The sequence below is a fragment of the Rhinoderma darwinii genome, chromosome 3 (assembly GCF_050947455.1).
Source record: "Rhinoderma darwinii isolate aRhiDar2 chromosome 3, aRhiDar2.hap1, whole genome shotgun sequence".
NCBI lineage: Eukaryota > Metazoa > Chordata > Amphibia > Anura > Rhinodermatidae > Rhinoderma > Rhinoderma darwinii.
In genome coordinates this window covers 369,187,832-369,212,111 of record NC_134689.1, presented here as the reverse complement: position 1 = coordinate 369,212,111, position 24,280 = coordinate 369,187,832, and the positions used below count along the sequence as shown (strand labels likewise).

At 41.0% G+C, this 24,280-nt stretch overlaps 1 protein-coding gene across 1 annotated transcript; it reads right to left on the bottom strand.

Moving 5' to 3' along the window:
- GCK (glucokinase) lies at positions 1–23,299 on the bottom strand. The gene is made up of 10 exons (XM_075858663.1): positions 23,020–23,299; positions 12,820–12,982; positions 9,640–9,794; positions 9,222–9,341; positions 9,041–9,136; positions 6,903–7,002; positions 5,278–5,461; positions 4,534–4,689; positions 2,956–3,189; positions 1–2,649 (listed from the first exon to the last, which is right to left on the bottom strand). Exons 1-10 carry the CDS (start codon positions 23,041–23,043, stop codon positions 2,505–2,507), a joined length of 1,377 nt encoding a protein of 458 aa, XP_075714778.1. The 5' UTR covers positions 23,044–23,299; the 3' UTR covers positions 1–2,504.
- Positions 23,300–24,280: the final 981 nt, after the last annotated feature.

Below are 24,280 nucleotides of genomic sequence, written 5' to 3'. Positions count from 1 at the left end.
TGGATATGACTACATGGTTTTATTACTCTTTGCACTTGCACAACAAGTTAGTGACATCTTATTGGTGTCTTTTATTTGGCATCATAGTTCAACATAATGCCAGATATCATTATACAGGTCTTAACAAGTGTCACCAATAAATTAAAACCTGAAATTGAATAATAGATGAGACATACATGAACTGATTTTTTTTGTCATTAAAAACGTCAAATATATCTAAAATTCTATATAACAAAAAGGTTAATTACAACTCTACATGGCATATGTACAGCAAATGGAGAATTATACACTAAAGCCAGCATGAGAATAGTATAATCTTGTGTAGCTTTTCAAAAGGTGAACAACATATGACATGACGGTGACATTCTAGAACATATATAATTTTTATATTGGTTTGATTCCACTGTGTTTGTAGGGTTAAACTCAATTACCAAGTCAGGCAAGGCAGTTTATGTGCTCATAATTAGACTTGATGTCCCCGTGTAATCTGGCCCTGATCTGTCCATTATATAACAAAAAATTATTAGTCATTAGAAAAGCCACATTGGTATGAAACTAAACAGGGCCTGTCTGTGATGTACCCTGTAAACACATCTATTTTTTAAGGAAATGCCATCAATGTGAGGTATGTGTCTGCCCATGATGTCTCTGTTTAACTATACAGTTCAGATAGACCTCATGGAGATGCCAGTTTTGATCACATTTTTCACAGATGGGTTGTCAATCCTAATCCAGCGAACGAATCCCTGTTATTGGACAGTACATATGTATCACTGGTCAGGAAAGCGATCATATGGATTGTATATCATATAGCCTACCCCTTTTCCAAAGGAGGCAGGCCTGGCCTATAGCTTATCCTCTTGAGTCCTGGCAAAAACTGGTCCTTGCATTTCTACTACATGCCAGCCATTACAATGAATAGCTAGCCATATAATACACAAAGCCAGATCCGCCCTTTGTTAGTGGCTATCCGCTTAGACTAATAAGGTGGGACCCCCAAATGATATCCAACAGGCTTGTTTTATTGAGACAACCACTTTAAGACCTCAAATCATGAAAGTAATTTACCTTCCAGGTTTTAAGGACATAATTTAGATTCATGTTTTAGATAGATGCATACATGCCACAGAACCATATATCACACAAATACAGGTATTCATATGTCTGGTTTTATATATTGCATTAAGTAGCATAATCCAAAAGAGGTAAAGCAATGAGTCTGTAAGTAATAAATGAACCCGGCCTAGATCATTACAAGGTACAATGGCTAGTAGCTTGTGATATACTTACAATATATTCAGCTCTATTGTGACTGAATACTTTAATTTCTTTTTCTTTAGGGCATACCAGCAAATATCTCTACAAATTTTTAACTTCAACCAAGACCATTATTATTCCGATATAAAACTGGAGAATATTGATATGAAGTGAATCTAAATGTTTATGTATTGACCTCTAGTCAGATCTTACGGTTGAACATTTTTGAGGCCCAAAAAAAGGGTGCCCCAGTGTAGGTTGGCCTTATCTTGATTCCTCATGGGCGATGTAATCCTCAAGGAAGAGTATAGGAGGGGTATGCTGGCCCTCTCTCCTATTATGGGTTAAAAAAAAAGGAAAAGCCTTGGACCCATTCAATAGCTAATTTTACAACTTTTTCCCCGCAGAAATGTCCACTTATCACAGTCTCATATCTATCTCCTTTGCATTGTCCAATTTAATGTACTCTCTTAGCCATATTCTTGTATTCATATAAGATACTGGCAACATATACAATTTACAATATACATTATACAGATTTCAGGAGAAAGGAATCACTGTAGTGAATGCGTAGACTATAGCTGGATTCTTCAATTTTATCATATAATATAGATATATACTCTTAGGACGAACTGACATAGGTTATAAAGCTAGACCAAGGCATTATTCTTCTTTCCATACTGCTGGCTGAATACTGAGTATTGGGTTGGGCGGGCTGTCAAAGTTTGTACTGTCTCTTTTCTAATGTCTACGCTCTTCTAGTAAAATGTTGCCTGAGAATTCCACGTGGGAACTGAAAATGTGTAAGTCTCTAACCTATAAGCAAAATCTTGAAGATGTAACCTCATCAGAATGTGACTGTCTTGAGAACTCTTGCCGTGTCCTCAGCTTTTTAGAGCGCCGCCTTATTTAATACAGACATAAAAGAGAAGCAGCAAAAACCTATTGGGTTGGGAATGTCACATATGGCGTGTACTCAAGTGAAAGAACCCGCCAATGCACAAATGTCCTGTTGGATATCTTCCTACAATGACCATATAATCTATCAATGTTCTATGGAATACAAGCTAAGGCTTCCGGAAGATGTTTGGCACCTCCTACATATCGTGATGGTTCCATATATACTTTCCAAATTTGGTATGATGGAAATATGCAGGTTATTTGCACTTGTGATCAGGTCTGAAGAAACTCAGTAGATATCAGGAGGTAGGGTAAACACATTTCCTGGGAGTATGTTGGATCAATAGCTAATGACCAATAAGGGAAGCCATCTTGTATGCTACTGCTGAAACCAGGGCCGCACCTCGCCCGCTGCCTTCCTCTGATTGGATGAAGGTGATGTCACATCTTGGTGTCAGCTTGCGGACTGCGTCGTGGAACTTATCCTTGAAGCTAGAAGAAAAAGGAAATGGTGTCCAACATGTAGGTTTCTACACATAATATGTCAAAAGTAATAATCACAATTTAAGAAAAGCACCTCGCTCACTAAGCCTTGAAACGGTTTGCACTCTGCAATATTAATTTACAAAGGACAAGTTGATTTCCACTTTCAAAAATCGAACAAACTCAGCTAATAGATTTATCCAGTGTACAGTATATTAGTGGCTGTTCAATTGGAAAATGAAACATTCTTTTGCAAATTGTAAATTGGGCATATTATTTCTGACCGTAATATAAACAATTAACCACTTAGCTTACCAAGGGTGGAGTTTGTAGACAGATCCATCCACACCAACTGTGATCTCGAGGATGTCTTCTCCCCGGTTCTTATGCATGCGTTTAAGGACTGCAGCAAGGCCAGCACTACACATGACAGCTGCTCGTGTAGACACGCTATCACATGCCATGCGCACTGCATGACAGTCCCCCAATGTAGACTGTAGACCCAGTGTCCGCAGGATATTACAGGTTTGCTTAAAATCTGAAGAATCTCTGCAAATAAGAATCAGAAAGAGTAGCATTAACATTAAAGAAGCTGTGTGGTTTAGAAAACCCATGTTCAAATACACTATTTGGGCACTCTGAATTAATAGAGGGGAATTCTGGATGTCTATCTTTACATTACATGGATAGGATATTGAGTTCAATGGGCACCATACAATGCATAATTTCTCCTGCGGTGGCGCTGCAAGGGAAGTAACACTTGCCGGCTGGTTGCAGCTGATGTCTGAGGGTCCCAGCAGCGTGACACGCTATGACTGGCATAATCAATGGTTAACCCTTTTACCCTTTTACCAATAAGGGACAATCCAAAGCGGACAACCCCTTTAACCTATCTCTGACATTTGACTTAACTGTACGTCATAGCTGGGAAGGGAGAGTATGGATCAGGCTCATTGGCTAAGCCCGCTCCATACCCAGTTGGTGTTGGCTGTATGTTACAGCCGACCACTTAGATGCTACGGTCAGTAGAGACTGCGACATCTAAGTCATTAGAGAGGGGCCCTTTCTCATCCCATTTCCCCCCCTTCCAACGCAACGGTGCCAATAGTTGCAATGACAACCTGGGGGCCTAATGAAGGCTCCCGGTTCTGCCCTCTTGGTCCTCCCAGAGGCAGGGCTTAATAGAAGAGCAGTAAAAGTGCAATATATTGCAATACACAAGTATTTGAGTGTGTCTTTAAAAGCGATCTAACGATCACTTGTTCAAGCAAACTAGTGAGACTTTAAAAAAATTCAACAAAATGAAATATTAAACATTAAAAAAACTTTTCTTATTTTTCCCATAAAGTAATGCAAAAAAATTAAAATAAATAAACATAATTGGTATCTCCCATTCGTAAAAGTCAGAACTATTCCAATATAACATTATTTATCTCGCACAGTGATTACTCTAAGAACGCCAGATTGCTATTTTTTGCTCACTTGACCCCCCCCTAAATATTGAATAAAAAGTGATCAAAAAGTTGTATGCCTCACATTAAAAACCACAGCTCACTCTACAAAAAATAAGCCCTCACACAGCTCCATCAAACGGAGAAATAAAACATTTATGGCTCTCAATTATGGTTTTATTTTGTAAAAGTGGTAAAGCATAACAATTTTTTGGGGGGTTTTCAGGACATTATTTGGTACAATATATGGAGCCATTAAAAACTACAACTCGTCCCGCAAAAAACAAGCCCTCATACGGTTTTGTCTACAGAAAAATAAAAACGTTATGGCTTTTGGATGCGGGGAGGAAAAAACTAAAACAAACTAAAAATGGCTGCGGGAAGGGGTGAATGCTTGAGAAAGAAGCTTTGTTAGTAGAAATGTCAGCTTTTTCTTCATTACCCTTCTATCTGTGACACAAACTGTGTTTCGAAACTTCCTCTCGTCTTCAGTTTTTCAGAAGCTTCTCCTTCAAATATCAAATTCTCATTCACCATCTTCATCAGGACCAGTCTGACCAGTTCCCCCATGTACTTTCCTCCAATCATCTTCTCATAGCTTTCCATGGAAGAAGTAAACAGCATTGGGCATCAAAATAAGAGTTTACCATTGAGGAAACTAAAACATTCTAGCAAAAATCCAAATTTACCTTAAAATAAGGAGATTAATTATGAGCAATAATGAGCATTCTTAATATAAACTAATGTAAAAATAGTAATACAATTATATATATCCAATAAAAATGATTATATGCTCAAAGGAGTTATCTCAGGAGAGATATTGATGGCATATCGCTAGGATATGCCAGCAATGTCTGATTGGTGGGGGTCCACCTGCTATGATTTCTGCAGATATCTAGTACAAAGTGGCGTGGGTGCTCGGAACATCTCCTGTCGGTTCCACTTTTTCTGAAGGCCACATGGTCTGGCATTGACTTTGAAAATATATGGACTGGAATCTGGAATGCCACAGGCGATGTGTCTATAGGTCAAGTCAACACAATAGAGTGTATGAACTTTCTGGATATCCTGCTCTGAATCTCTGGGTTGGGTGCTTACACAGCTAGTGTAACATACTACAGTAGACCAGCAGAGTGACAATGACATACAGATCAGTTTTACAGAATGGAACAATGTGTGTCCTTACAGTTGCTGACCAGGATTAAGGGAGCCCTCGTCCACGACTCGATCATACTCCAGACGGATGTCTTCTAGTTCACCTGTGTCCCCAAATGCACCCCATTCTGTGTTGACACACATACGACCCTCTTCTCCTTCCACCAGCTCTACATTGCACATCTCTTCCATGTAACAGGCATTACATCCAGTGCCTGGAAGGTCAAGGTGAAATGAAAATAGAAGAAATTTTGGAGTTTATGAATGTGTCACATAAAATATATACGTATATAGCAGAGTATTTTTTCTGCAGCGGGAGCACACATGAACCGAACTGTAGCCTTACAGTGGTTGCAAACTATTTTTCCATGATATAAGTGCTCTGGGTCAACTCTGAGTCATGAGGAAAATCTACTGGACATGGTTTTAAATATACAGTGGCATACATAGTAAACAAGGGGCAGCGTAACAGAGATACAAATTAGGTGCTGCTTGACGCCACTCACGTCAGGGGGTCCATCCAATTTTCATGACTCAAATACATTTTCCACTTTGATGGATAACATTGCAGCACCATTAAAATGGGGGTAAAGACCAAACTGGATTAAGCCCTCTCTCTCCAGGGGTCCCATAAAAGCGACATTGAGTGTTTCTATAGTAGTTATGCCCCCGTGCATGTATTGTCAATCATTTTCATGTAATTGGGGCATGTGTAGCGTCCACGGCCACGGACCGTCGGGATTACTCACCCCCCTGACGGCCGCAGCCATAGATCTGTGAGCGCTGCGCCGCATCTCCTACCCAGGAGACGCCAGTGCTCACTTCTGCTCCGTTCTGCTGTGTCCCGTAGGGTGCGCGCGCACGCTCGTGCCCAGCCTTAAAGGGCCAGCTCGCGCACATGAAAATAATCATCAATTTACCCATGATCACCCTGGACTATAAAAAGGGCTCTGCCCTTTTCTCATTGCCTGAGCGTTGTTGTATTTCCCCTTGTTAGTCTTGCAAATGGTCCCTTAGTGTTATCCTGTTCCCAGTGTTCCCGTACCTGCTACCTGTATCCTTTATCCCGTGCTACCGCTGTTCCTGTGCCCTAGAAAGTTGGAGTCGTGTTGTGCCATCGGTCATGCCTACTGTGTTACACCACACCTAGAGTCTGCTGCCAAGATCCCGTCTGAGCCTAGTTGTTACTACTGTCTAAACTGCAACAGGTACCCTTGTGCTTGGACTATATAGACATTGACTTGGTACACTGTTTGGCCAGCTGCTATCCGGCTACGGTGGTACGGCCCATTGGGTCCACATACCCACAGATCGTGACAGCATGTATCTTAATGGCGAACATCCTGGTCTTTGATTTTCAGTAGTTGATCAAATTGGTAGTCATTGTTTTGCATCATTAATATTAATTATACTTTTTATAAAGACAATTGTTTTTACTGATCAATAAATAGCTGGTTTATTTTTTTTAGGAAAAATGTAAATTTCTGGCCTGCTATAGCCGTTACCTTCACCAGTTATTTTTGCCGGATGGAAATTTGACAAAAATCAACTACTTCATGATTTAAAAAACAGAGGGGCATGGCACTGGTTTGTACCTTACATCTTTTTTTACTCCCAATAGTTGACTACTACGTTGGCTTTTGAATGCACACTTACCTACTATCATACCAACTTCACAACGGTGATCTTCATAGTAACAAGAGATCATTGTAGCAACAGTGTCATTCACCATAGCAACAACATCCATCTCAAAATCCTGGAGAGGGCAGAGATAAAAATAACCATAACTTTAGAAGATTGTAAGGACAGTACGACAGCATGATACTAAATAACATCAAAGAAAGCTAAAAGGCATAGAAAGATTTCATGTGAATTAATCCTAGTATACTCCATTGCTTGCTGTATTAAAGAGGTTTTCTTTGTAAGGTGGCACACGGAGGGCTTATGGCTTAGTAGTACAAAGCTGTGGAGACTTCAAGTGCCGCCGTACAACTGCGTGCATATGGTCCATGTAAAATCAATATGTAATAGTCAAATTCATTTTCCTGGGTTGGTGGGAGCCCCTCTCCTTCTTTCAGCGATAGCCCCTTTTTTTGGAGGTACACCGAGTATACTATATATATATTGTAGCAGTGCAGCTACTGGACGGTGCAGAAACTCAGGTTTTAAGCAACCAGGGAGCATGTACAGCAGAGAGGGTTTTCTCTGCTGTTGCTTGGGTGTAAAGCCTGGAATAGGGCCTGGTTTGCTGGAGTGTGAAGGAGAAGGGCGGGCTTCCACTCCATACAGACAGTCCGTGTCTTGGGCTTCCACTCCATACAGACAGTCCATGTCTTGGGCTGTCTGATGAGCTTAGTTAGGCTTTACCTGAGACGGCTCTTTAATCCAGGTGTGTGCAGTTCACACAGGGCTATCAGTCTGGGGATGACAGGCATGCTAGCCTGTGAGAGTCACCACCGTGTGAGGTAAAACTGTGAAGGTTTGGAGGTGCTGGGCACAAGGCTCAGTGTCACATAGTGAGGGACACTGAATGTGTTAGAGGCTGGACGGCCTAGGGTTTATTTTGTATGTTTATTGTTGTACCACTGATTTCTGTTGTGAAGACAATAAAGCTAGCTGCGGCTAGTTTAAACCTTTTACTCAAGGAGTTGGAGTGAACTTTCTATGTGTGCCAACCATCTCACCTGGGAGATGGCGATCCCATGAGCTAAGTGGTCCCCAGGTTGTCACAATATATATAAAAGAAGCCGGAAGGTGAAACTTGAGTAGGACGGGTGATGTCTAATGAGCCAGATGAATTTTTAAGTGTTCTTAGTAACTTTTTGTTCTGTTACTTTTATGAGTATAAGGGTATGTTCACACGCAGTGACCAAAAACATCTGAAAATACGGAGCTGTTTTCAGACGAAAACAGCTCCTGATTTTCAGACGTTTTTGTAGCAACTCACGTTTTCCGCGGCGTATTTTACGGCCGTTATTGGAGTTGTTTTTCAATGGAGTCAATGAAAAACGGCTCTAAAAACGTCCCAAGAAGTCACATACACTTCTTTATCGCGGGCGTCTTTTTACGCGCCGTATTTTGACAGCGACGCGTAAAAATACACCTCGTGGGAACAGAACACCATAAAACCCATCGAAAGCAATGGGCAGATGTTTGTAGGCGTAATGGAGCCGTTTTTTCAGGCGGAATTCGAGGCGTAAAACGCCCGAATTACGTGAAACCACTGCATGTGAACATACCCGAATAACTATCTGTTTTCCCGTTTTGAATGTGATTTGTTTTCTTCTCCAGTGATTCTACAACACTTGCAGATCTTTTGGTGAAAGAAAAGGTGCAATCCTTTGACCATTATTGCCGTGGACACGGAGAGAAAGATTGTCTGGTTTCTGAACCTTCAGCGAAACTCATAGAGTGCATCAGACTACGTATATTTGATACATTGGAAGAGTGGACATATTCACCCAGTTTCAGGTGGTTGCAGGTGAAAAGACAATAGACTTTCTTTTTTGCACATTGAGTCAAGGGGGTGATGGTGTGGGTCACACTCTATCCCTAACAGAGACAGAGAGGGGCTAAGCCAAGAATAAACTCCTGGTGCTGCCAGATGAAAATTGGAGGACCCCTCAGACCCCCCGCTGATGGTTATTGCTGCATTTTCCCTCCCTATAACCTGGCCTTGCATGGCATGTATGTGCAACTCTTTTTTCGATTTTTACAGTGGGACTATCGAAACACAATTCTTACTCCCAATTTGAACAGGACATCTCAGTTTATTACAATAACCAATAGCTCACCCCTCGTCTCTTGATGGCATCCCTCAGCAGTCCAACAACATTATTCCCCTCAGCTCCAGAAGCTTTGAATCCCTTGGTCCAGTTCAGAAGGATCCCCTATAGTGAAAATATAGATAGAATTAATTACACTAAAAATCTACAATACATATTAATGGCAGTGATGTACACTAATACATTTTACCTTGTCAATATCTTCATGTCGAACTGGGAAAGAGAAGGTAAATCCCAGGGGTAGTTTCTTGTGTTTCATGTTCTGCTGGCCCAAATAATCCGAGATACATTCAGCAATGTAATCAAACAGCTGGAAAGATAACACATACTTCAATTACTATTTCATCTATTCATTCTGACAACCAAACTATATTTTCTGAATACGGACATGAGGTTGTCACAGCCCCACCCTATATCTAAAGGATAAATTCACACAAAAATAATAATAACATTTTTGCTCAATTTCCAGGTGTCTTGGCCATATATTTTATACGTTGTTGTTTTTTATACTCCACCAACTTCACCCAAAATCTAGTCTTAAATTTTAAGAAATAACCCAAAATATTGTGTGGTTCCATATAATATATTTATATTATTTGTCTTCTCACCATCAATGCAGTTCCTGTCATGGCATCCTCAGGAATCGAATACATCTTGTGCTTGGTATCAACTTTCCATTGTCCATCTAGATCCTCCCCTACTTTAACCAACATTACTCGGAAATTGGTGCCACCGAGATCCAAGGCCAAGAAATCACCAACCTCTAAAGGAGTCAGATGGAAAGAACGAAACAGAATCTTGTTGAGGCTTGCAAAATGCACTATTACGTGTTTGGATATATAAATATATATATATATATATATATATATATATATATATATATATATATATATATGTAATGAGATAGCAGTTACTTGCAGGGCGTAGCTATAGGGAGGGAAGGGGAATTCATATCGGGGCCCTAGTGCCAGAGGTGGCCAAAAGATCTGTCTGCCATTAAGAAGACACCAGTAATATAAATGGCACATGTTACAGTATACGGGGGGGGGGGGGGGGGGGGTGGAGATTGTAACAGATCTTTCATTGGGACCAGGAGCTTCAGGTTATACCTCTGGTTACAGAGTACAAGCTAGTCTATTACAAGGGCTGGTTATACATAGTCATCAGTACCTATGACAAGTGAGATTTCCTATTCTCAGACCACCAGCTTAATAGTGATCCACTGTCTATCTCTATCTCTATCTCTATCTCTATCTCTAATCTCTAATCTCTAATCTCTAATCTCTATCCTTCTGTTGGCGCCTCCCTTCCCCATATGGTGTTTTGTCATACAGTACAGAAATAACCACACCAAACACTGCCTAATTATAAGTACCATATGTTTGCCAAATAATACCTCTATACAGTTGCCTAAATTACAAGGCAATACCGTGCAGCCACCACCAGCAAGCACTGCAGAAATAATATATTGTACACTGCTTAAGCAAAGTGCCACACAATGCCACCATATAGGGCTCAAATAATACCAACATACAGGCACCAAATAACTGCTCCATGTGTAATTTAATATCAGTGCTATACAAGTAATAATCAGAGTTTTGCTGGCTACAAATGCCCCTGAGATGCCCACTACAGCAGAGATGGATGATGAGCTCTGTGCAACTTCACAGGTTGCACACCGCTAAGGCTGGCTATGAGTATGACTATGGCTAGGTAAAAAAAACTAGCCACATCTTCTCTTTATTATATATTTTGTATTTCATTGTTTGTGAACTACCCTTTAAGGCTATGTTCACACTGAGTATTTTGGGGGAGGAATATCTGCCTCAAAATTCCGTTTGGAACTTTGAGGCAGATATTCCTCTCCCTGCACGCCGATTTTCGCGGCGATTATCGCGCCGTTTTTCGCCCGCGGCCATTGAGCGCCGCGGGCATAAAACAGCGAGAAATACGTTTTCTCCTGCCTCCCATTGAAGTCAATGGGAGGTCAGAGGCGGAAGCGCCCGAAGATAGGGCATGTCGCTTCTTTTTCCCGCGAGGCAGTTTTACTGCTCGCGGGAAAAAGACGCCGACGCCTCCCATTGAAATCAATGGGAGGCGTTCTCGGGCCGTTTTTGCCGAGTTTTGCGACGCGGTTTCCGCGTCAAAAAACTCGGCAAAATACCCCGTGTGAACATAGCCTAATATTTCTACTGCTGTCAACCTGTGACATTATGTAACCTGACATTACTGTCCACCCACCCACTACACAACTGGGCACTTTGAAAGTAAGTAAATAAAAGATTTGCTAAGAAATGAGAGACAGAGCAGGAATTCTGATGCCGCTGTGCCGGGAGGTGAAGGACACCGGCAGAAGAGCTGCACTGAACTACTGTTTGAACAAGGACTATGTTTGCTTTTAGACTGTGACAAACTCTGTGCCCAGTAGGAGATTTGTTGTATAATGAGCATATCAGATCATATGTAAAAGCTAAAGTCCATGAAAAGTTGTGACATGGCTGAGAGTCGAGGAGATTGCCACTGGATATACTCGGTGTAGGCACCTTGTAATTTTTAATTCCACTCATTAAATGTATTCTGGACAGAAATTACATTTTTAGGATGGTGCTAGGTCCTAAATTAATTGAGTTCTCACCACTGACCACTGATAAATAATAATATCTTTCTTTTTATGTATAAAAGATTAAAATCCTCCACGACATTCATGCTCTCCAGGCCTTTTCAAAGGGACAACTTCTTAAGTCTTGAACTTTTAAAGTGAATGCCACCACTATGCCATAGATAGAGTCAGCTGATGTTTATGAAACTGCATTGTAGCTACTTTAATGAATAAATTAGACTATAATGGCATTTCGCTATTTTTGGAAACGACTTTACCCGAATTCCAATATTAACTTCCATGGTTGCTGTTTCCAGGATATCCTAAAATAGTCTGTTTACTGATAGCTCAGCAATGTAACCACAACATTTCCTTATTATAGCCATTACGGTAGTTTCAAAGGTAGAAAACGGAAAACCTCACTGTGTTTCCATAGTTAATTTCTATAGAACTTTATTGCTTTTATGGGTCCACATTTCAGTAAATGTAATCCACTAGCCAGACGGATGTATCTGGACACGGCTGTTAGATTATTGGAGGACCCCATTTTTAGGTAAACTTTCTGACCCTTCCTTTATTGTTATGATAATCTAAAAGTCAAGTTAATATTCGCTAACTCTCCTTAAAGCGACCCTCCGGTCCCAGGACAAAATTATAAATGTGATGGGGTATATGGAGTATTATTACGTGGTGCCCTCCAGTATCCCCCCTCTGCCGTGGATCCGCTGTTTTAGGGTCCCCTCTGTGCTGTCCCCAAATGGCTGCAGCACTTCTTAGACTACAAATCTGAGACACTCCCTCTGTTCACAGATTGGGCGGAGCTGCTCACGTGAATTAATTTACCAATTAATTGGCCAATTACGGTAATTTATTATGAAATGCTATGAGTATAGCTATTGTACCCTTGTATATTGTAAATATTTAAGCATGTTGATAAATCTTTGGACCATTTAAACCAGCTTTGGACTGGAGTTCCTTGGGCCCAACTTAGTAAATGATTCTGAGGGTCCACCTGCCATCTATACAAAACATGTATACGTCCATTTTAACACAAGGGATGGACTGTTTTTACTCATCCAGTCCATGAAAGTTTAATCATTTATTGTGGAAAGTTGGTGGTATCTACATTATTCCATACTCCCTAGATTGTGTATGCCTATACTGTGTCACACTGCCCTATGCCTCTTACCAGATCCATCAGGTGTGGAGCGCACGTAGGTGGGTAACATTTTTACACTGGCCTCTTCATTTGTCTCCAGGTGAAGACCTCTTTCCATCTCTGCCTGCATTCTGCCCATAAGGACCAGCAGGTCTTCTTCATGAAGAATGAATTCAGACAGCATCTGCTCCACCTACAGGGGTATAGGACAATGTTAAAGTGAGAAAACTGAACCAGAAAGATATACAAGTTTAAAGAGGACCAGGTTAACTGGCATGAATAGTGCTGTCTCCCTGATTCGAGTGCTGTTTTTCTTTTTTCCTTGATCCCCCACTGTTCCAGAGATATGGCCCACTGTTCTGTTGGCTCCCTGTATGTTAATTTGCTGTAGTTAGCCAACAGGGTGGAGCTAGCTTTCCTGTTTCTGATGCTAACCAATCAGCGCAAGGCAGCTTCAGGGTATTTAATGCCCTGTTGGCTAACTACAGCAAATTAGCATAGAGGAAGCCAACACAACAGGGGGCCATATCTCTGGAATGGCGGGGAACAGGAAAAAAAAATAAAAACAGCGCTGGAATCAGGGAGACAGAGCTATTCAGGTCAGTTAACTAGTTAGACTTATATGACCTTGTGACAGGTCCTCCTTCTGAAAAAATTACCGTTCATAATAAAGTCTACATTTTGACAAATATAAGCAACTAATTAGAAGAGCTAATGGGGAACCTGTGCTTAGGGCAGCAACGTTTAGGTAAGCAGAAGTTTTTTTCCTCTTATTTTTTGTTCTTGCCACTTGGCGTTAGGTAGGGCCTATTACCTACACCATACTTGCCAATTATTAAATCCCCATTTACAGAACATTTTAAGCCCTATCTCTGATCAGCCCAGGAACGCCCATAAACCCTCCCAGAAAAGTCTGCTGTGGGGTATACTTTCATAAGCTCTAACCGTTAGTTTGACAATCTCTGAAAAACTGGAACAGTGGAGAGGTATGCCTACGATATGTGCCATTTATAATACTCATGGCTTCTTATGTGGAAGAGGCCCGATTTGGGCCCCTTAAGGCATCAGGACCATGTGCGACTGTTACCTTTGCAGCCCCAGTCCCTGAGTGCAGTTATTAATGCAACAAAAAGAGGAGAAATTCCTTTATACAGTCTAGATTTGTCATGGATCTAATAAAAAGGACACAGGGAGTCCCATATTCCAAGACAGAGCATACCTCTGATACAGATTTTAACATTAAAACCACCATATTTGTATAAGAATATGGGCATAATGGTCCATTGACTCAAAAGTTCCTTGGAAACAATCAAATCTAAACAAGCCCCTGGACATCTCTGACTTTGTTCTAGTGAAGTGAACATGAACTATTACTTGTGACCTTGAGACAGGGCATAGCTACGAGGGATAGCCTGGGGGGGCATGAATCTCGGGGGCTTGGTGCCAGAGGGGTATTTAGATACAGGGCTAGAGCAGCAACCAGAATCTTTTCCCCGCATGAAGACAAATCTAGCTACGACAGGGATAACTACAGTATGGTAGTAGTATGGGTCGTAATGAAGAGCATCTGAAATGCCAGTCTTAGTAAATCTGCCCCTGTGTGTTCATATATTACTTATATAGTCCTGCCATCCCAAAAAGAAGGCCACTGAATGGTTTACATTTGCACAACAGTAACTACGGGAACTTTCATGGTCAGTTACAAAACATATGGATAATGACATTGTTCACATTACATGAGTCTAACTATAAAGCAAAGTATGCAAGAAGTCCTAGTTTTCTGACATACCCTATGGTATAGGTGTAGAATATTTGTATGAAATCTTTAAAAATATGAAACGTGTATTATACTGAGTAACCAAGACATAAACATCAAATGTATTTGGGTTGAAAAGTAATCTATATACTGTAATCGCAACTATAAACCTCAATTTGACCGCACTGTGCGAACAGACCAAAAATTACTTTTGGGCCCACTTAAAAGAGTTTTATGCTTTGGACAATCCCTACTTATTGGAAGGGTCCCTCGGCAATCAGCTGATCACAAAGGGTCCCCTGCTGGGACTTGCAGTGATCAGCTGAAATTTGTGGGGAAACCTGGCAGAAAGGGCCCTTACACTGGCCAATTATTGGGCAAATGAACGTTCACAAAACTGTGTAATCAGGGCAACGATCAGCCGAGCAGCATAAAATATTATCGTTGTTGGCAGCACAGCACATCTCCCTGTGTGCTGCCGACATGATTTAAATGTATGGGGACGAGCGATCTGAGTAACAAGTGCTCACCCCCATACGTAGCCTCTTGTGAATGGAGAAAACGAACGCTGAATGTCTCAGTGATCGGCACCCGTTTACACGGCCCTCATCAGGTCGTGTAATAGGACCTTAAGTCTTCAATTTTTCTGCAGCGCCAACACAGGGGAAATGAAACATTAAAAAGTGGCCAAATCATAGTTGGCCTCATTTAAGAAATCTACCGTACAGAAAAAGTGGAAGTGCTGCCCATACTAGCCAATCAAACTGCTTTAAAGCTGGCTTCACATGGTGTGTTTTTGTTGTGTTTTTAGCATACGTTTTTTATTTTGGTTGATGGACCATTGAGGGATATAGTAGTTTATCTACCAAAACAAAATAAAGCATGCAAAAATGTGTGTCTCCTTCTTTCAGAAATTAGGTCAAATAGTATTCAGGTGTCTAAAAAAATTAAGGTGGCCAAACACATAAGTCTGGGATCTCACGTCGCAGTTTCAATGTATTTCTTTTGTAAAACCGCTTTCAAAATGGTGCAGTTTTGCTGCAACTCGCAGTAAAAACGCATTTAAACCGTGACATGATATCCCAGCCTTAGATAGGCCGAACACCACCATAAAAATACACTCTTGAGCGTTCTTGTTTATTTCAATTAGAAGAGGACAATAAGCTGCTGTCAGACAACTCTGCTGACGTAGGAGAGTAGGGAGACCCCCATACACATTAGATTGATCTCAAAGAGTTTTACATAATGTGTATGGCCAACTTGAGTTTGGGGACTCCTGAATCCAATATAAATTTGTATAGTGACTGAGATGCCATAATATGTGAAGATCCTAAAGGATTGTAGTTTTTTTTAAATAATTGTCTAATGAAAAGTTCTGCAACTTTCTATTATACTTTGTTGAGTTCCTCAACATTTTCAGGATTTTTGTTTGCTGTAATACTGTAAAAGTAAGTCAAGATGATTCATATCCACTGCTTCTGGGTATATGATAATATGTGGTGGTAATATAAAGTAACATGTTAGCAATAGGATGGGGTAAGCTGGCATAGATCTGTATACTAGGCAATCTGATAACTGTAATAATAATATACTTCTTCTATATCTGGTCAAATGTTGCAGGATTCGGTTCTTCTGCCCACTTGGTCCAGAGTCCAGTTTGCCTCTGGCTCCACACAGGGTGACTGTGGTCATCTTCTGATCATGATTTTTCAACATGCCTCATAAATACCTTATTGATTTTGGCTTAATTGTGTATTGTTGCACCTAGTTGTATTTTGTGTTTGGATCAGGGCAAATGTATGTAAATACAGTGAGCCTACGATAGCCAAGGACCCCCAGCTGGGATTAGTGATGGTGACATCACTTCATATAAGAATCTCCTCATCAGTGGAGCAGAAAGTAATCCATTTTATTCACAACGTCACCCAGGGGTTCCTGCTGAGCCCCATAATTGTCTATGTAGGGTAAAATTGTCCGGCCCTTGAACACAGTCCTACTGCCCAACCGATCAGTCCACTTCTTACGTAAACTGATCCTTGAGCCATTCAATGTTTACTGTTTCTCATGACCTTTATAAATGCTCATCCCTATAATCTGTGTGTACGTGATTAATTCCGCAAAATGCCAGTCGTTTCTATCCATAGGAAAATGTATCAGACTTCCGTCTACCATCTAATAGTTGCCAATGTACAGTTGATGTGTTGCTGCCATTGTAACACAATGGGGCAGATTTATTAATAGTGAATTAAAGATAAATAGCCTAAAGCTAGATGCTTTGCTGAAGATGTTCGCATTTTTTCAATGACTTAAATGCTGTTTGATACATAAATCTGGCGCAATTCACAACTCAACAAATCAACGGCCGTATTCTATGTATGCAACCCGACGTGACGAGCATGTTGCAAATCAAGATTCTTTCTGGCGCACGCATGAATACATTTGGCCAACAATATGAGCGACAAGAAAAAAGGTGCACAAAATGCCAGAACCGAGCCGCAAAGACAATAATAAATCTGCACTAAATAGTGAAAGTTCATTTCATTATTGTTTTTGGTTGTGGTGGTTGATATGATTAGGAGAAAGGGTGCACCGTTATACTTCTCATAAAATTTACCTGCAATACTGATAAATGTATATGACCAATCTCTCGCTAAAGGTGGCCATGGGTAGATTACTATATGACCAACAATCAGACATCATACTGATCAATGATCATCAGAAATTCTAATTCTTTACTGTTAAATTAGTCACTCATGTTAAAGTAAAATGATCACAGGCATTGCTTAAAGAGGCTCTGTCACCACATAATAAGTGGCCTATATTGCACATGATGTGATCGGCGCTGTACTGTAGATTACAGCAGTGTTTTTGATTTAGAAAAACGATCATTTTTGACGGAGTTATGACCTAGATTAGCTTTATGCTAATGAGTTTCTCAATGGACAACTGGGCGTGTTTTACTTTTTGGCCAAGTGGGCGTTGTGGAGAGAAGTGTATGACGCTGACCAATCAGTGACCAATCAGCGTCATGCACTTCTCTCCATTCATTTACACTGCAGATAGCGATATAGCTATATCACTATGTGCAGCCACATACACAAACACTAACGTTACTGCAGTGTCCTGACAGTGAATATACATTACCTCCAGCCAGGACGTGATGTGTATTCAGCATTCTGTCACTTCTGTAGCGTCTCTGTGATATTTACAGCAAGGCAAGCGTAATCTCGTTTGAAATGGCAGGTTACATCGTAATCTCGCGAGATTACGTTTGCCTTGCCGTAAATATCACAGAGACGCTACTGAAGTGTCAGAATTCTGAATAAACATCACGTCCTGGCTGGAGGTAAAGTATATTCACTGTCAGGACACTGCAGTAATGTTAGTGTTTGTGTATGTAGCTGCATCGCTATCTGCAGTGTAAATGAATGGGGAGAAGTGTATGACGCTGATTGGTCACTGATTGGTCAGCGTCATACACTTCTCTCCACAACGCCAACTTGGCCAAAAAGTAAACACGCCCAGTTGTCCATTAAGAAACTCATTAGCATAAAGCTAATATAGGTAATAACTCCATAAAAAATGATAGTTTTTCTAAATAAAAAACACTCCTGTAATCTACATTACAGCGCCGATCACATCATGTACAATATAGGCCACTTATAATGTGGTGACAGAGACTCTTTAAGTGACCCTTCCTCACCAATTTGCCAGCACTCTCACCCATTCTTCCCTATAGACTTTTTTTTTAAAATTCACAAATAAAAGTTTATTGTAAGACATCAGAGGAACATACATTGCATCATGAAATGTCGACAATATGTCAACCAATAGTATAAAAGAGTTCAGTAATTCAATGCAGTATTGCAGCTGTGTAGTTACAGGTATAAACAATGAGGCTCATTGAAAATAAAGAGCATACAGTAATTATACATTCCTTAAATATTGATAAAATTGTATGTAGAGCCGATCTCGGCCTAAAGCAAATGGCAAAATGTAAAGAATTCACTAGTTAACAAAAAGAAAACGTCAATCAGGTTCCACAAGTACAAGTGAAGAAAGAGACTGACAGGTAACATTCAGTAAAAGGTCTGGGTCATTATAGGTGAAAATGTATATCGTGTATTCGTATATGTAAACATTCAAACATGGAATGAGAGAAAGGTGAACGGCATAAGGGCTAAATAGGAGCCACTACTGTAGTAAACAACAGGTTAAGGGCTCGGGGGTGATTCAAAGCGTCTATATTGGGAAGAAGGGACTATGGTAGAGGACTGTAGCCATCTGTCCAAAATTTTTGTGAACTTGAGCGGGCAGTTTCTATGTTGATACAACCACTTTTTGTGAGGCAAATACTGCTTACAATGGATATCCATTCTGCAAAAGTGGGGGCATGACTGGACAGCAAGGTTTTGGCTAAGAGCTTTTTGGCATAGTGTAATGTTTCCACAACAAAAGTGTGAAGTGTGGATATGTCGTGAGTCACATTCTGCAGGATCAGGAGTGAATAGACAAAACTGTGGGACAGGAGTTCACATCTCGTCATTTAAAAATGTAACAACCTGGTCCTAGAACCCGGCTACCTTAGGGCAGAATCACACCAAATGATAAAAGGAGCCAACATTTAGAGCATTCGCCTGGCTGTTTGGGACGGAATTTATGCACTCTGCAGGTGGTATAATATGCCCTATGTATTATATAAAATTGTTTGAGTCGCTCATTGTAATTGGAAGATACAACTTTAGGGAACATCAGTCAGTAGACCCACATCACCTTCCCATTTCTCTTTCGGTGGAACAAGCAGAAATTCTCTGGACTTACTGGATAGTAAAGCTGTAAAGTCTGGAAATCAGGTGTTTAACAGGGGGCGAAAGTATAAAATTGGGAAGTGGAAAGCTTTGGAAAGTTCTCATCTACGCCCAATTGACTGTCAAGAGCATGCTTGAGTCTTAAATATGAGAACAGTTGGGAGGAGGGGAGTGCAAATTCCTCCTGCAGCTCTGGTAATGTCTTAATACCAGAGTAGTGTATGTGAAAGATATCAAATACCATTCCTGTGCCAGGGGACGTCAAAGGAGAGCTGTAATAGTTCTGAGAGAGCTTTACAGTGCCATAAGGGTGTGTGCCTAGTGAAGCCAGCAGAGTAGAACGTGCATTGAGACACATCCCACATCAGTAAGGCCTGGTTCAGGATCGGTTGATCACGCAAGTTTCCACCTATATGTAGTCGGCCACAGAACAGAAAATGCAAGGAGTGGAAGTAATGTGTACTGAATGGAGAAATAAGCAGGGTCTGGACACATTCACATTCAACCATACCCCAACGGGCTAGATTGGACAACTGACTAGCTATATAGTACCACTTATCACTTGCGAGAGATACACCACCCTCATCCCATGGGGCATGTAGACGACAGCTAGCTACCCGGGACCTGCCATTATTTTAAACAAACTCACTCTAGCAGCCGTAGATAAGAGCAGTTTGTTCCATCTGGCAATTTTGGTGTGTAAAAAAATAATTAAAGGAGAGATATTTAACGCTTCAAATTCAAACACTGACCTTGAAATTCGTATACCAAGATATGTGATATAGGTTAACCACAGGAGTGCGGTAGAAGTCATCGCTGTTATAGGGGCCGATATATCTAACGGTAGAATATGGGACTTAGACCAATTTATAGATAATCTGGACATTGAACCAAAATGTGTCATAATAGAAAGTAAAACATGTAAAGACAACCCAGGGTCAGCGAGATATAACGAGTGTCGTCGGCATACATGCTAACCTTTTCCCGTATGGGAGGGAGGTTAAAACCAATAATACGGGGTTCTTGTCTAAGTATTTCAGTGAGAGGTGCCACTGCCAGAGCATATAATAGAGGAGAGAGAGGGCAACCCTGTCTGGCACCTCGATATAAAGGGAAAGGTTCTGAAATTTAACAATTTACCGCCACTCGTGAGGTTCGGGCAGCATATAATAATTTAACCCATTTGATAAACTCGGGTCTGAAGCCAAATTTTGCAAGGGTCAGAAAAAGAAAATCCCATTCTATTGCGTCAAATGCCTTAGTGGCATCTAGGGAGACTACAACTTGAGCACCAACATTTTCATGAGTGGACTGCAAAATCGTGAATAATCTGCGGAGATTAATGGCAGTGGCTTTGCCAGGCATAAAACCTGTCTGGTCTGGGTGCATCAAGGACAATATAACCGTATTCGATCTTTTAGCTAAGAGTTTTGCCAAAATCTTTATGTCAGTCTGGAGGAGTGAAATTGAGCGGTAGGAATCACAGAATAATGGATTTTTACCTGGTTTAGGCAGTACAATAATCGTCGCCTCCCTCATTGAACGAGGCAGTTCTCCAGACTCCAAAACCACCTGATAAACATCAAGTAGATGGGCAGCTAAAGAATCAGCATGTTCCCTATAGAATTCAATAGGCAAGTCGTCAGTACCGGGCGCTTTAGACGTCTGATAGGAAGCCATGGAATCCAGAATCGCCTGAACAGTAATGGGGCCATCTAAATAATCTCTGTGGGTAGACGACAGTGTGGGAAAGGTTATCTGTTCCAGATATTCAGCGATTTCAGTAGAGGAGGCAGAAATGTGTGAGGAGTATAAAGTTTCATAATAGGATTGAAAGGCAGATAGGATTTCTTGAGGGTCCGATGTCTGGGTGTTATCTGAGACCTCGAACAGTGATATCACAGGGGGTTCCCTTTCTTCTTTGGCTATACAGGCCAGAAGCCTACCACAATTTTTACCGTGCTCATAATACGATTGTTTGAAAAAGAAGGCTTTTTTCTGAGCCTTACTATTTACAGAGGTATGGTACAAACGAACCTTGCAGAGCCATTCTGACTTATGATCCCCAGTTGGGTCATTGATAAACTGAAGCTCAGCTACCAAAGTGTCATTAGCTAATTGAAGTTCGCTGTGCGCCAGACCCCTCTTCAAATCATTAATCGCAACAGAAAGTAACCGACGAGCCTTGAAGGAGTCTCACACAACCAGGGGAGAAGCACTGCCATCATTGTCCTGAAAAAAACTGATGCCATTTAGTTTGGAAATAATCAGATGGGGGAAGTATTTTCAGACAGAATGGGCTCAATCGCCAGCGGGTTTTAGGGGGTATTTTTGGGAGTTTAATATGTGTACGGAGTGATCCGAAATAGACCTAGAGAGGTACTCCGCTGAGTCCACAGCAGTAAGGAGGGATGTGTGTACCAGCATTAGGTCAATATGGGATAGGGCCTCAAATTCTGGTGTGAAGCAAGAATATTGTTGGGTGTGAGGGTTTCTAGTTCTCCAGGCATCCATACTATTAAATTCTAAGAGGAGTGAATGGAGGGAGGATGGAGCGGGCGGAACAGAATGTTGGCCCGAGCGGAGGAACTTATCCAAATGTCTATCCCAGGTAGAGTTAAAGAGACTCTGTCACCACATTATAAATGCCCTATCTTGCACATGATGTGATCGGCGCTGTAATGTAGATTACAGCAGTGTTTTTTAATTTAGAAAAACGATCATTTTTGACGGAGCTATGACCTATATTAGCTTTATGCTAATTAGTTTTTTAATGGACAACTGGGCGTGTTTTACTTTTTGCCAAAGTGAGCGTTGTAGAGAGGAGTGTATGACGCTGACCAATCAGTGACCAATCAGCGTCATACACTTCTCCCCATTAATTTACACAGCACATAGCGATATATCTATATTGCTATGTGCAGCCACATAAACACACTATAACGTTACTGCAGTGTCCTGACAATGAATATACATTACCTCCAGCCAGGACGTGATGTCTATTCACAATCCTGACACTTCGCTAATACAATCCCGACACTACAGCACAGCAAGCGTAATCTCACGAGATTACGCTGTAAACTGTCATTTCAAACAAGATTACGCTTGCTATGCTGTAGTGACGGGATTGTATTAGCGAAGTGTCAGAATTCTGACACTTGGCCAAAAAGTAAAACACACCCAGTTGTTCATTAAGAAACTCATTAGCATAAAGCTAAAAATAGGTCATAACTCCGTCAAAAATGATTGTTTTTCTAAATAAAAAACACTGCTGTAATGTACATTACAGCGCCGATCACATCATGTACAAGATAGGCCACTTATAATGTGGTGACAGAGCCTCTTTAAAGTCTCCCAGCCAAATACTAGGGACAGATGGGTGACTAGATATAAATGATAAAAAAATGTTAATAGTGGCAAGGGAAAAGGGAGGCGGAATATAAACCCCTATAAGGAGAAATGGTGTGTGATAAAGTAGACGGTGTATAATGACAAATTTACCATCTGGGCCCACAGTTAACTCCAGCAGATGAAATTGGATAAAGCTTTTGATCAATATTGTTTCACCCCTGGCCAAATTAGTGAATGTAGAGTGATATGACCACCCAATCCACGGTCTATTTAGAAGACGGAGCTTGTCAACTGTTATCTCCCCTATAGACTTACGTCTGGATGTGCAGACTGATCCATGCTTTCAGGCAGAAGATCTCACGACATGTAGAGGCACAGCAGGATACAGATTGGTGTGAGCCTGTCACACTTTAGAAATTCTTGGGCGTCTCTATTCGTGAATATGTCCGGTGATATATAAAATCTTGTGCATATTTTGGTCCTACATCTCCTTTGGCTTCTGCAGTATATATCCTCCAAGACGTATCCATTTAATATCCATAGTCTGTGCTGACCAGTCTCTACCTTGACTCTTTCTACTATGTACTGCTTGTCTACTACTACTATTTGCTATGCTAAGAGTTATTGAGTTCAACTTGATAAGGGTTCTATGTATGATGTAACTTAACGAGGCAAGAGAGGGGGGTGGAAAGGGATGGGGTTAGCACTATAGAACTATAGAGTAAAAAAAGGACAAGCAGATAACCTGGTGACCAGCAAGAGGATAGGCCGAGGAAGGTCTACAACTGCACAATGAATATAGAAGACCAGTACTTAGGGGAGATGCTTGCATTCTTCATTTGTGTCCTTTATTGAAAGCTGCAGTGGGTGGCAGTGCAGGGGTTAATCGGTAACACTCTCAGTTAATAGAAGATGTGTCCTTCTTTCTGAGAACAAAGTCTGGCCCATACACATATACATTTATGTAACTGGTCCCTCCCTAATGCATTCATGTGTGAACTTATTCGTAGGCACAAGATTGACCATGACATTTTACTGTCTTACTATAGCGGTGCTAGGTATTTCTACATAAAGCTACCATAGTACTTGGGAAGTCGCTAGTCCATGGACCCCCAGTAGAGGTACATTTTGCTGTCCGATACCCCAGTAGGATGCTAGTTTTAATAATGGCTTCAGATGAGAACAGATTAAACATTTATCTCTGATCTGAAGAATGCTCCGATAATGAATAGATATATTGTACAACTTCTAAATGTTAGAGCTATGTCATATTTCCTTACAGGTATAATATGAACTATATACCCAAAAGGTGCATTGTCACTTTAAAGCCTAAATTCACTGTAGTACCTTTGCAAAATCCACAGTTCTATTCTTGGACCGAGTCGTAAACACATAGGGGAACCCATAGTAAAGATCAAACTGGGCCCCCCATTATGGTGCTGGGTTTTGCCAGCCAGAAGAGAAGGGCCTGATGTCTATTTCCCTCTCTGACCCCTTTCCATGACCCTTGGGCCTATTCTTAAACCCCTTGTTCTTCCCACCTAAAAGCAAGAGGGATAGGATAAACTAGGACTAA